The following is a 14,254-nucleotide window of genomic DNA, read 5'->3' on the forward strand; positions in this document are numbered from 1 at the left end:
ATAAACACCTTAGGTTATCACAGACCCTATTTGGCTTCACAGGAATAGATCTGTCTGGGGCATGGAAAGAAGAATCCTGAATCCACATACAGTGGAGTGCAAAGAACTAGAAAGTGGATTGGTTTAATATTTCCAGAATATTTGATGAGCTGACAAGTATAAGTAAATAAATGTGAAATATTCCTTTATGCTGTGAGAATATATGTAACTGTGACTGGTTTAATAAAGAAGCTGATTCTCCAATAGCTGGACAGGTAGAGATTAGGCAGGACTGACAGACCAAAAGAGAGTGTGAAGAAGAAGAGGAAGTCTCGGGAGTCGTGAGGAGATGCAGAGGAAATAGGAGATGAACTTGCCCCACTGAGAAAAAGTACTAAGCTACATAGCAAAGCATAGATAAGAAATATGGGTTTATTTAAATTGTAAGACTAACTAACAAGTTAGTAATAAGCCTGAGATATTGGCTGAACATTTAATTTAATAATTAAAGTCTCTGTATGGTTATTTTGGAATTGGCAGATGGGACAGAAAAGACCAGCTGCAATAAGTAATATTTAGTCTGAACTATTTAAAATGAATTATGTGGCTTATAGCTAAGAACATAACAAGAAAACCTACTTCCCTTCTCAATGATTCACTCTTCATTTTATCAATGCACAGAGATGAAACTTCAATGAGTTGTAGCACTTCTAATTTAGGTTGTCTAATTCATTACAGTTGTAAAAGCTTCCCTATCATAGCCACAGCTTATCCTTGTAACAAGGAATTCTTCAAAGATTCTGTTAAAATAACTTACGTTTTATGACCTGGACCAGCAGGCCCTTCTTCAGGGATTGTTTTCTGAGAGGGAGGGGGGACCAAGGATGAAGGAAATAAAGAAGAGAAGAAAGTTGAGGTCAAGAGATTTTTCATGACCTGATGGCTCATGCCAAGTAAGTTTAATAGGAATTGTAACATATTATATACTTCTTGCAAGGTGAAAAGGGGACAGAGTCAGAAGAAAGGTATCACATAATGGGACAAAGTCAGAAGCTAACCAAGAAATGTTACACAAAGAAAAGAGAGGATATCAAGTACATCAAGCCTTGGAACTGCAGCCACAACTCTCCCTGAGGGAAAATAAGATTCCTAGGAACCCTATCTTCTTAACAGCCCTGAACCAAGCCCCAGACTGGACCTTTCTGGCAAGAATCAGTGTTCTCTTTGTCCTTTCATCAATCAAGGCCTCAGGAAAAGCTTTGGACTGGCCTTCCTTCAAACACTTTAAACTCTGCATATAATTCAGCAGCTTATGCACAGAAGTTTTTCTTTTCTTTCCAACCTAGTATCTAAGTCACTGAGTCACTGAATCTATGGTTAATTGTTCCCCTAGGATGCCTCACAAGCTGTGCTAAATGTGCATCAAATAATATTTGTACATTTTTTCCTGTTAATCGGATCAAATCAATGTGATTCATGAACTCAATCATTTTCATAAGAGGATGGATGAAATATGATAATTATTGGCACTTCATGGCTCCATCAGGTGCCTGTATATGTTCAGAAGACACAGGAGGTCATGGTCTTGGGAATGCACCAGGTCTTCTCTATGCTACCAATCTCTGGATAGCATTATTAAAGAGAAAAAGGGACTTTTACTCATTTCACATGTTGTCTTGGTAGTTCCTAATAGTTAAATATGATTCCCAGCTGACATCAATGAATGGTACACTGTAGAGCTGTTTATGGATTGTGAAATTTATTATCAAACATGGTAAAAATTGAGTGAGAAATAATTAGAATGGATCAAGAGTTCTCATTTAGATAGAGTTAGGTTTGCAATATTGTCAGAATATCAAAGTAAATGGTTATTGAGAACCACAAATGTTTGAATCTAAATTTATTTAGAAAAATGTGATTTAAAACTTGTACATCAATTAGAATGGTTCTTTTTAGAAACCAGGAAATATTATGGTCACATGTGCACTATTCAAGTTTTCCTTGATTAATAAGGTAGACCAATGACTAGAAATAGATCATGAGTTTTAAATATTTTTCTGATTTTACATATGAATTGTGATCAATACTTTACAGCCATTTAATTAGTGATTTTATCCTCCAAATACATCGACAGGCAATGGAAATTTATTACAGATTTTCCACTAATGAGTAACTCTGGGAACTGGCTCTCAAAGGCCAAGAAAGGTTTCTATAGGCAAACCTTTTCTGATCCCAAGAGAGGTGATAAAAATGATGTTGAGCTTCCAACTGCCTTCATCTCTACTTTTATATATGTTCTCAGCAATGTAGGCAAAGGGCAGGATGTTCTTAAGTCTAAGAATATCGGAGGAGAATGGATGCTTCTGAGTTTATCACTCATGAGAGAATATTAGCGATGTCAGAAGGTAAGTGTGAAATATGATATTTTATGGAGTAAAATGAGCTCGTATTTCAGACTGGAGCATCCAACGTGTAGTGTAGGACATCATTCTGTTTGTATGTTAGTTTCCAAAGCTTCATGTAAATAATTCCATCTAAAAGAAAATATCTTTCCCAGTAAAGTTTCTCTGTGAAACTTCATGTGTGTTATGTGTATGCGTATACATATAACATATATATAACACATACATATAACACACATGTTTATCATAGATACATATATACATCTCTGTCTATCTATCTATCTATCTATCTATCTATCTATCTATCTATCTATCTATCTATCTATCTAATTTAGAGTTGAGGAAAAAAGCCAGAGTTGAAAACTTGAAGAGAGTAATTTGTTTACAGATATTTGAAGCATGAAACTGGAAATAGAAAAGAGTAATAAAAATGAACTTAAAAGAAATTTAAAACAGGAGGGGAAATCAGATAAGGAGGCTGAGGGATGAGTCAGAGAGATCTCTAGAAACCAGGAGAATCTTGTGGATACTTTGGAAGTCAGTCAAAGAAAGGGTCTGAAGTAAAGTAAAAAAGATTTTCTATTGAGCTATCTTTTTGAGAAATAACTTAAGGACTGCAATTTAAAACTGACATTGATGAGAGTTATTTGGGGAAATACAAGTATAAGTTCTTGCTTTAAGAAGTTTTGAGAAAGGACAAAGGTAAAAGTACTGATTAGAAAATAACTAGTGGTTGAGATGGGAGTTTTGGGGTGAATATGTCATAAGAAGTAGAGAAATGAGGCAATGGTGCTACAAGCCAAGGGACTTGTCTCTTATTATCATGCGGCTCAACTGAAGTCATGTTTTTAGACACAACCAGAGATGCTGAACCAGTTTTCAGACAACCTGAGTACTGAATCTCATTGCTCTGAGATCTAATATGATCTATATATTTTATAGATAAATAGGTTTGAGATGAATACACTAACAATGAAAGTATTTAACATGGGGGAGTGACAGCGTGAGAGACTTGTCATTGCCTGATGGAGGGAAGGATTGTCCATAAGAAATGGGAGTGTAAGACTGGACCTCATTTTGTATGAGAATAACCTCCTAATTCCTGGTACAAAGGGGAACTGGAATAGAAGGAAAAGTGAGTAATGCAGGAATGATTGGCAGAACACTCTGCATTCTTTAAATTCAATGCAGCTAACTTGCAGCTGCATGTTGGAAACACAGATTCTCATGCCTCACCCCAGGTCTCCTCTGTCAGTATCTCTGAGGTGGAGTTTGACCCCTGTGACTTAACCACATCTCCAGGTGAGTGCTAGCTGTGTGGATGTTCTCATTTAAAAATAAATATTGGAAAAACTCATGTCTGTTTATTCTAAAACATTTATCCATTAGGACATCTACACACTGTGAGCAGCCAGAAGTTAACAAACATAGAAATGGAAAAAGAAAATGCAAAAAGAATACTGTGGCCATATCTACATGGGTCTTTTGTCTTTTGATATAGCTCATCATTTCCAGTTAGTATAACATGATCCAACTCTTTTTCTTAAATTTAATTCTGAACCTTTTATATACCTTTACAGTATGAAAGCACAACTAGAAACAACTAAAATACATCTTCCCATTAGGACTTAATTCCCCATACAATTTGAGTGAAGAATGTGAAAATTCTCCTTTGTTCTTCTTTATAGTTTTTAAGAATTTATCTACATTTATACCATTTCAAACACTTATACATGACCATTAAAAGCTAGAATCTGCATTTGAGAAAGAATATGAGTTTTTTTGCTTTTCTGAGTTTATATTGTTTCATTTAACATAATAATTTTCAGAGACATTCACTTCCTTGAAAATTTTATCTCATTATTCTTTATAGTGATTGAAAGCTCATTATACACATGTACAATATTTTCTTTTTAATTGAAAATAGATTCTTCTTTCATACAATACATCCCAACCACAGTTACCCCTCCCTTCAGTCTTCTCTCATCTCCCTTCCCCCCCAGTCCCATCCCCTTTTGTTTCCCTTCAGAGAGGAGCAGGCCTACAAGATGCAACACCCACATTTGACAAAACAAGATACAACAAGACAAGGCAAAAGTCCTTATATTGAAGCTGAACAAGGAAGTCAAATAGGAGGAAAAGAGTCCCAAGAGCAGACAAAAGAGTCCGAGACACACCTGCTCACACTGTTAGGAGTCCTACAAAAATACCAAGCTAACAACCGTAACATATACACAGCGCACCTGGTGCAGACCCATGCAGGCCCTATGCTTGTTGCTTTAGTCTCTGTCAGTTCGTGTGAGACCTACTTAATTGATTCAGTTGGCCATGTTCTCTTATGTCTCCATTCCTTCTGACTCCTAAAATATTTTGTCTCCTCTTCCATGGATTCCCCCAAGCTCTGAGGAGAAGAACCAGAAGGAGACCTTTCTGCATAAAATCTGGCTGTGGGTCTCTGCATGTGTTTCCGTCTGCTTCAGGAGGAAGCCTCTCTGATGACGACTGGTCAAGGCACCCATCTATGAGCATAGTTGAATGTCATTAGGAATCATTTCGTTGATTTTTACTTGTTTGTTTTTGTTTTTGGTCAATCATCTTTGGTTCTACCCTAGGTCTCTGGGCTATCCAATCTCTTGTTCTTGGTCATTCAGGCAGTGCTTGGCATGGGCTACCTTTTGTGGTGTAGACCTCAAGTTAAAAAAAGACATTAGCTGGCAATTCCCACAAGTTCTGTGCTATCATTGCTCCAGCACATATTGCAGACAGACCAGATGGTAGGTCGAAGGTTTTGTGGCTGAACTGTTGTCTATATTTCTCTTTTTAGTAGCCTGTAGAGTACCTTCCTGCATCTGAGATACTAAAACATAGGAATAAAGGTTCCATATAGGCATCAGCTTAACCTCTTTACTTTCAATGAGATGTACGGATGTTGTCCTTGGCAATGGGGTCTGATGCTAGTTTTCTGAGATTGACCTTTGTCCTAGAATCAGCTTGGATTGTTTAGGAAATCACCAGACCTCCTTGGCCAACAACTCAACCCAGGCTTCCACTGGTAGCCTTGCCTGGCTACAAAAGATGGTTAGTTCAGACTCCATATCCTTCATTACTAGGAGTACTCTCTAGGGTTCCCTCATGGGTTCCAGAAAGTTTCTACTGCACTAGGTTCCCACACTGCTTCCCAAATGCCTCTAAATTCCAGTTGTCAATCCCTGGATTCCCTCCTTCCATCCTTCCTCCACCCTATTCCTCATATTCCTGTCCTTACCCACCCCCAGTATACCACAAAACGAATAATATTTCCCCTTCCAAGAGAGATCTATGTGTTTCTCCTATACTCCTCTGTTGCAGGAGGATCTGCTTGTTTGTCCTGGCTGCCTGGCTAGCTTAGCCTGAAATAACCACACAGAAAACTGTATTAATTAAAACACTGCTTGGCATCAGCTCTAACTTCTTATTAGCTAACTCTTACATTTTAATTTAATCCATTTCTATTAATCTATGTATCGACACTTGGCAGTGGCTTACCAGGGAAAATTCCCAGTGTCTGTCTCCGGTGGATCCATGGTGTCTCTCTCTGATTCTGCCTCCCAGCATACCATTTAGTTTTCCCTGCTTAGCTAAGTTCTGCCCTATCAACAGGCCAAGGCAGTTTCTTTATTCATTAGCCAATGAAAGCAACACATAGACAGAAGGACCTCCCACACCACTCCTCCTCTTTACCCAACATCTCTGGTTTTGTGGGTTGTATCTGATCATTTGCTTAATAGTTAATATCCACTTATAAGTGAATACATATCATATCTATCTTTCTGAGTCTGGATTACCTTACTTAAGATGATCTTTTTTTTTTAGTTCCACCCATTTGCCTACAAATTTCATGATGTCATTTTTTTTTTTTTGCTAATAGCTAAATAATACTCCATTGTGTAATACATACCACATATTCTTTACCCATTTTTGATGGAGGGAAATCTAGGTTGTTTCCAGTGTCTGGCTATTATGAATAAAGCTGCAGTGAGCATGGTTGAGCAGGTGTCCCTGTGGTATGATGGAATGTCCTTTGCATATATGACCAAGAGTGGTATAGCTGAGTCTTGAGATCCATTCCCATTTTTTCAAGGAACCACCATATTGATTTCCATAGTGGCTGTACGAGTTTGCACTCCCACATCAATGGAGGAGTGTTCCTTTTGTTCCATATCCTTGCCAGCATCAACTATCACTTGTGTTATTGAGCTTAGCCATTCTGAGAGGTATAAAATGGAATCTCAATGTAGTTTTGATTTTCATTTCCCCAATGACCAAGGATGTTGAACATTTATTTATTTCTCAGCCATTTGAGATTACCTACTGAGAATTCTCTGTTTAGATCTGTACCCCTTTTAAAAATTATTTTTATTTATTCTTCTCTCCTAAATTATATCCCATCTATAGTTTCCCCTCTCTCCTCCCTTCACCCTTTCTCTATGGCCCATTTCTCCTCTGTTTCTCTTCAGCAAAAGGCAGGCCTCCCAGGGATCTAAACCAAACATGGTATGTCAAGTTGCAATAAGACTAAGCACATCTCCTCATATTAAGACTGGATAAGGCAATCCAGTAGGAGGAAAAAGGTCCCAAAAGCAGGCAAAAGAGTCAGAGACAGCTCGTACTCCCTCTGTTAGGAGTCCCACAAGAAGATCAAGCTACACAACCATAACATGTAGGCAGAGGGCTTAGGTCAGACCCATGCAGGCTTCATGATTGTCAGTTCAGTCTTTGTGAGCCCCTGTGAATCCAGGTTAGTTCATTATGTGACTTTTCTTGTGGTGTCCTTGACCCCACTGGCTGCTACAATCCTTCCTCCCTCTCTTCAGCAAGATTCTCCATGCTTCACCTAATGTTTGGCTGTGTATACTCCATTTTAAAGCTGGATTACTTGATTTGTTTTTGATATCTAGTTTCTTCAGTTCTTTATCAGTTTTGGAAATCAGACCTCTATTAGATGTGTAGCTGATGAAAATCTATTCCCATTCTGCATGCTTCTGTTTTGTCCTATTGACAGTGTCCTTTGCCTTATAGAAGTTTTCCAGTTTCTTGAGGCCCCATTTATTCAATTGTTGATCTTAGTGCTTGTGATATTCATGTTCTGTTTAGAAAGTTGTCTCCAATGCCAACATGTACAGGCTATTCTCTGGTCTTCCTTCTATCATGTTCAGTGCATTTGTGTTGTTAAATTTTTTATATACTTGTGTCACAAATTAGGTCGGCACGATAAATAACCAGGCCAGCTCAAGGATAACAATCATATTTTTAATGGTGATAAGGGGAAACTTACACTACAGGAGTGGGAGGTCCGACTTCCTATCTGTCCCTGGGCACCACGCAGAGAGAGCATGCACCTAGTTCCTCCCAGTTTTTCTTCCTGGGCTCCAGGTAGCCACGCCTTAACTAGATGTGATTGGTTGACAGAGTTTCCCCATCATCTTCCCCTTTTGTGGAAACAAGATCCGTCCAAACCCAATACAACTGTGTACAATAGGAACAGATACCAAATATAAAATTACAAACAATAAACAATATTAAGCAAGGAACACATAACAAAAGTTTTACTAAACATTATATTTCAAGGAGTCTAAATATTGCATTGAAATTAAACTAAATCATGAGGAAGGTAACTACAATTATCTAATCTTCAACTCCATCGAAGATTTGAGAAGGGAAACAATATTACTTGAGTAAACAGGAAGTGAAATTGAGCAACTTCCAAAATGTGCAACAATGACAGAGACAACTGGCTACCTGGGCAGTCCCCCAAAGTCTCATTTGCAATGTTGAAGCAATCAACTTTGGCGAAGGCCTAAGGTAACTGACATACCATTTTCAAAGGCGGAGGCGGAACTGGTTAACAGAGTTTCCCCATCATACTTAGACTTGAGTTTTGTGCAGGGTGATAGATATGGATCTATTTGCATTCTTCTACATGCAGACATTCAGTCTGACCAGCATCATTTGTTGAAGATGCTTTCTTTTTTTCCAGTGTGCATTCCTGGCTTTTTTTTTTTAAAGTCAAAAGTCCAGAGGTGGGTGGATTCATGTCTGGAACTTCAATTCAATTCCATTGGTCAACATGTCTGAAAAAAATTTCCATTACTTTTATATTTTCTAATTTGCTGGAGTACAGGTTTTGAAAGTATGCCTTTAAGACCCTCTAAATTTCCTTGTTGTCTGTTATTATGTCCCCCTTTTCAATTCTGATTTTGTTAATTTGAATATTCTCTCTTAATCTTTTAATTAGTTTGCATAAGGCCTTGTCTATCTTGCTAATTTTCTTAAAGAACTAATTATTTGCTTCACTGATTCTTTGTATTGTTTTCTTTCAGGCTTCAGTTTGATAATTTCTTGTCATCTATTCTTCTTGGGTATGATTGCTTCTTTTTGTTTAAAAGATTTCGGGTGGGCTGTCAAGTCTCTAGTATGAAGTCTTTTTAATTATTTTTTTTATGTAGGCTCTTAATTCTGTGAATTTTCCTCAGCACCACTTTCATTATGTTCCATAACTTTGGGTATGCTGTGTATTCATTTTCATTGAATTTGAGAAAGTCTTTGATTTCTTTCTTTATTTCTGTCTTGACTTATTTTTTTTTCATTCAGTAGAGAGTTACTCAGTCCCATGAGTTTGTAGGCTTTCTCTGTTTCTGTTGTTGATATCCAGCTTTAACCTGTAGTTACCTGATCTGATGCAGGAAATAATTTCCATATTCTTGTATATATTGAAACTTGCTTTGTGTCTTCTTTAAAAATAATATTTTATTGTAAAATACATGAGTGTGTACACATGCATGGGTGTCAGTGCCTGCAGAGGCTAGAAGAGGGTGTTGGCTATAGAGTCTCAGGTGTTGTGAGTCACCTGATATGGATGATGGGAGCTGAATTCAGTTTTTTGGGAAAATCAGCAACTGTCCTAAAGTGTTGTATCATTTCTCTAGCTCCAAACATTCTTTCCTTTTGTTGTATTACATAGAAAGATGGCCTCATTGTTGGTAATCAGCTGATGAACAAAAATATTTTTCTTTCTTTCCTTCTAGTAGTAGAGTTTCATCTATTACATTAGCATGATGGACTCCTTCCTAGATCTCCATTGTTCACCCAATCTTCATATAAAAAAAAGAGCAAAAACATAAATAAGAAGAAAATGCAGTAAAGCAGAAATACTGCTGAGGTATAAAAAGACGGGGAATCACAAAGAAAGGAAGAAAGAAAGAAAGAAAGAAACAAGATAAAATGGGATAAAGCATTGGAGCAGTCTCTCTGTCAGCTTACTTCTTAGTAGTGCACAATACATTTTTCTCTACACTTTTAAGATATCCTTTCAAATACTTGGTGGGTTTGCAAGACCATTCTTTTTCTTTGGAACAGAACAGAATGTTTTTCTTATTCTGACTCTTCTTGACAAGGTCATATGGAGACAACTTCCAGACCGACACCTTATTCTGAAGACCAGTAATACTCCTTACAAAAGGCATGTATTCACTTACTTTTTTTTTAAAAAAAATATGGTTTCCACTTTCAGGAAATTCACAATTTAGCTGAAGAGAGAAAATTTATATCACAGAAATTGGAAAACCCCTTCAGACAATATCAACCTAAGCACCAGGTTACCTTTGTCTATATATTTAAAAAGAGATAGGATAATAAATGGTAAAGTATTAAATAGTAGCTTAATGGTGCAGAAGAAGATAAAATTATAACATAGTCTTGAAGCTCTGGTAATATTTGACTAAAGATAAAGAGTTATCAGTGAGAAGAAAAATGGGGATAATAGGAGTGCATGATGTCAGGAATGACAATTAGTGAAGCTATAGGTGACCAGCCAGAAAAATACTGCCTTGCCAGGGGTGGAACAGGTAGGCAGAGGCACAGTAGGAGTTCCTGGTAACAAGACACAGTAGAGTATATGTAATTAATAGGAAAGAATTTTTTCCTATTATTTGAGCAAAAGAAAGTCGAGGCAAAATTAGAAAGTACATAATTCTGTAAAATGTTTGCAGCTTCAGTTATAGTAATCAGAGTACAATGAGTGTAGTCAGTTATATCATTGATGTAATAAGCTTTGAGTGAGTTGATGAGAAAATATTCAGCTAAAGTAAGAAAAGAAAAGGTGAGCAAGGGGCTGCAACAAGGAACATTTTGTGGAGAACAATGTTATAACACTGCTTAGATATGAGGGAATGAAAGAGAGAGAGAGATGCACTAATGCTTTCAAGTCATGGTATCAGGACAATGCCTGGAGAAAAGGTGTTTCTTTTCTGAAATAGTGAAATAAAATGAACCACAGAAGAGGACAGTGAAGTTCCTACTTCTGCTTCTAATTTATGTTAGCCAATTTATCTATTTATTGATATTTGTTTCTTTTATGACAAGCACTTTGAAGAGGAAAATCAGATTCTGCTCTGCTCATTTTCTTATGAAGAAGACAATTACTAACTTAAAACCTTACTAAATATCTAAATAAAATATACATGGTAACTTCATCCATATCACAATTGTGGTAATTGTGGAGGTTCAAGATAGATTTGCCAATCAAAGAAGCAAAATGAGCCATCCCAGGAAAGAAACAGATTGTAAGGATGAACTCTAAGGGTTGAAACCATGTGTTCTCTCTCAGAGTCACGTAAAAGCTCAGTGAGGTACTGACAGGGTGGAAACAGTCTTACTGTGATGTAACTTTTGGCTGTCTTTTGGATTAGGTAAGCACACCATGATTGGACACTAGTGGCTAAAGAAGAGCATTCACAAATCTCTCTTTCTCTCTCTTCCTGCCCCTCCACACACACACACACACACACACACACACACACTTCCCACATCTTGGTGTGTTGCTGTCTGTTCTCTCAGACTCCACCAAAATGGGTTCTCCTCTCTTTTACTTGACCTATGATTCAAAATAAATCTTTTTTTGTTATTTAATTTGTAACATTATGCTAGTAACAGAAACTGATCAAGACGGAAAATGGGTACCAAGAGTTGTGACTATTGCTGATAGAATTGATAAGACATCCCCAAATCAAAACTACTTAGAGCCTCAGAAGTCACACAAAGACTTACTTATATAGTCTCATAAAAATATAGTTACCCTGGTAACTGCTTGTAAGCAAATAAGCTATATGCTTTTGTTTTTTAAAGAAATTGTCTTGGCAGCACTGTGAACAACACATTTGATGAGGCAACAATGGCATAGCAAGTCACTCAGGAAAACAGCAGTACTCTCCCTAGTCAGCTGGAGCTGCAACCAGAGTGAAGGCTCTGTGGATGGGCAGGAGAATTCACAGGAAAGTAGTTCTTCTATCATGTAAGACAAAGTTTAAACAGGACAACTCTCACCTAGAGAATTACAGGAAGGCACTGCCCATCAAGAAATTATCTTCATATCTCTCTAGGGATCCATTTTTTTTTTTAATGAACTCTAAGTCATGTCCCTCCCTTTGCTATTCTAGTTTCCATTGTTCAGTTGGTGCTGTGAAGGAAACACATTGTCAAGGGACCAGGTCTGGATTGATGCCTATTCTTGCCTGCAGTGAGTGAATTGTCTTCACACCAATTTCTTCTTGAAACTCAGAATGAACTGCAGTCAGGCTCCAGGCTTTGTCCTTTTAGGACTTTCCAGAGACCGAGAGAAATGGCTGCCCCTCTTTAGCATCTTCCTAGCTCTCTACTTGCTGGGCCTCCTGGGGAACCTGCTACTTCTGTTAGCTATTGGTGCCGATGTCCACCTCCACACCCCTATGTATTTCTTCCTCAGTCAGCTCTCCTTTGTGGATCTTTGTTTCATTACTACTACAACCCCGAAAATGCTGGAGGTTTTGTGGACTGGAGATGGATCGATTTCATTCTCTGGATGTCTGACTCAGTTGTACTTCTTTGCTGTTTTTGCAGACATGGATAACCTACTTCTGGCAGTCATGGCTATTGACCGCCATGCTGCTATCTGCCACCCACTTCACTACCCACTTCTAATGACTTCTTGCAGATGTGGGGTTCTGGTCACTGGGTCATGGGGAGTAGCTCATTGTGTGTCTCTGGCCCATACATTGTTGCTCTCCCAGCTATCTTTTCATAACAACCAAGAGATCCCTCATTTTTTCTGTGATTTTGGTCCTCTCTTACAGCTTTCTTGCTCCAATACCCACCTCAATGAGACCCTGATGATGACTTTGGCTGGCGTCTTAGGACTTAGTGCACTTCTCTGCATTTTGAGTTCTTATGGTTATATTTTCTTTGCTGTGGCTAGGATGCCATCAGCACAGGGGAAAAGGAAAGCCCTGGCCACATGCAGTTCTCACCTCTCTATGGTCTTCCTCTTCTACAGTACAGTTTTTGCCACATACTTGAAGGCTCCATCTAGTTCTCACTCATCTGGGGCGGTGGTTGCTGCTGTCATGTATACCTTGGTAACTCCCACCCTGAATCCCTTCATTTATAGTCTGAGAAATAAGGATGTTAAGAGTTCACTGAGAAAGATCCTGCATGTGGAAAAGTCTCAGAATTAAGGATCGTCACTCAGGAAGAATCACACCCCACATCACTACTACCTATGCAAAATGAATCAGTTAACATTGTAGCTCATGGGAGAATTATATAATTGCTATGGCTAACTTTCAGTGTTAACTTGACTGGACTTGGAATCACGTAGAACACACGTATTTAGGCATGTCTGTGAGGGTGTCTCTGGAGAGAATTCACTGAGGAGAGAAGATTCATCCTGAATGTGGGTGGCACCATCGGTTCCATAGGATGGTCCTGGACTGATTATAAGGAGCAAAAGAAGAAAACCTACCTTACTGTCACTCTTCACTGTTGACTACAGATGCAATACAACCCACCACCCCATTCTCCTGCTGCCAGGCTCTCCACATCCCCATGCACTGTATTCTTCATAGCTTGAATAAAATGAAACTTTGTCCTTAAATTGCTTCTGTCAGGTATTTCATCTCAGCAACAAGAAAAGTAATAAACACAACAATCTGTTGGAAATAACACATATTGTGTACTCTAGTCTTTGTCTTCTTACACTCATTTTCCTGAAGCATGATTATCCATTACAATCACTACAGTCATCTCATAGTTTTAGAATTTCTACCAGGGGTTTAGTAACAACAACTCCCTGATATCCTTATAGGCCTTACAGTCTCTCCTGTTCAGAAGATCAAGTGATTTTAAGTATTTCTGTTTTTTTCTAATATCCAGTTGAAACTGGATGTCACTGACAAATCATGTTAAAAGGAGTTGTCGAGTTCACAGAAGTTAAATCACAGGCAAGATGTCAGGAAATTGGTGAGGCTGGCAATAATCTAGGTCAACAGAAGCAGGATGAGAAAGGATATCACTTTATTCTCTTTTATTGGGGAATATATCCCAGGGTTCTTTTTAAGATAATTTATTATTGTTGTGATATATATATATATATATATGATATGTGTAAAGTAACCTAAGATGTAGCATTTTATGGGAAAGCAAATTACAAATTTCTTTATCATGTTTACATGCTCAAACCCAAATATATACAATAAGAAAGGACTTTTTCAATTTCACACTATAATAATAAGAAATGAGCATTTTTCTAGATTTGTTTCTGTATTAGTGTTTTGTTTCTATAGTTTTCTTTTCATTAATCATTAGTAGCAATGCTTCATATATATATATCATTTTCATACATACAGGCTACAGTGTGACAATTTAGTACATGTTTTTACTGAGTAATGATTTAATTGGTGCACTCTTTATGGTGTATTCAATAAGCAATTCATAGTAGTTCACATAGTCTTTTAAACCAATTTGGAAATTGTTGAACTGGTATTGTTCCCTTGGGCATAATTCAGGAAGCTTTTCAATCAATG

General features: G+C 37.7%; 1 protein-coding gene across 1 annotated transcript; it reads left to right on the forward strand.

The window, feature by feature from the left end:
- Positions 1–11,977: 11,977 nt before the first annotated feature.
- LOC125408268 (olfactory receptor 1f45-like) lies at positions 11,978–12,907 on the forward strand. The gene has a single exon (XM_087897855.1). The coding sequence runs from the start codon at positions 11,978–11,980 to the stop codon at positions 12,905–12,907; it is 930 nt and encodes a 309-aa protein (XP_087753981.1).
- The last annotated feature ends 1,347 nt before the right edge of the window (positions 12,908–14,254 follow it).

This window comes from Myodes glareolus, chromosome 18 (genome assembly GCF_982192425.1).
Source record: "Myodes glareolus chromosome 18, mMyoGla1.1, whole genome shotgun sequence".
Lineage (NCBI taxonomy): Eukaryota > Metazoa > Chordata > Mammalia > Rodentia > Cricetidae > Myodes > Myodes glareolus.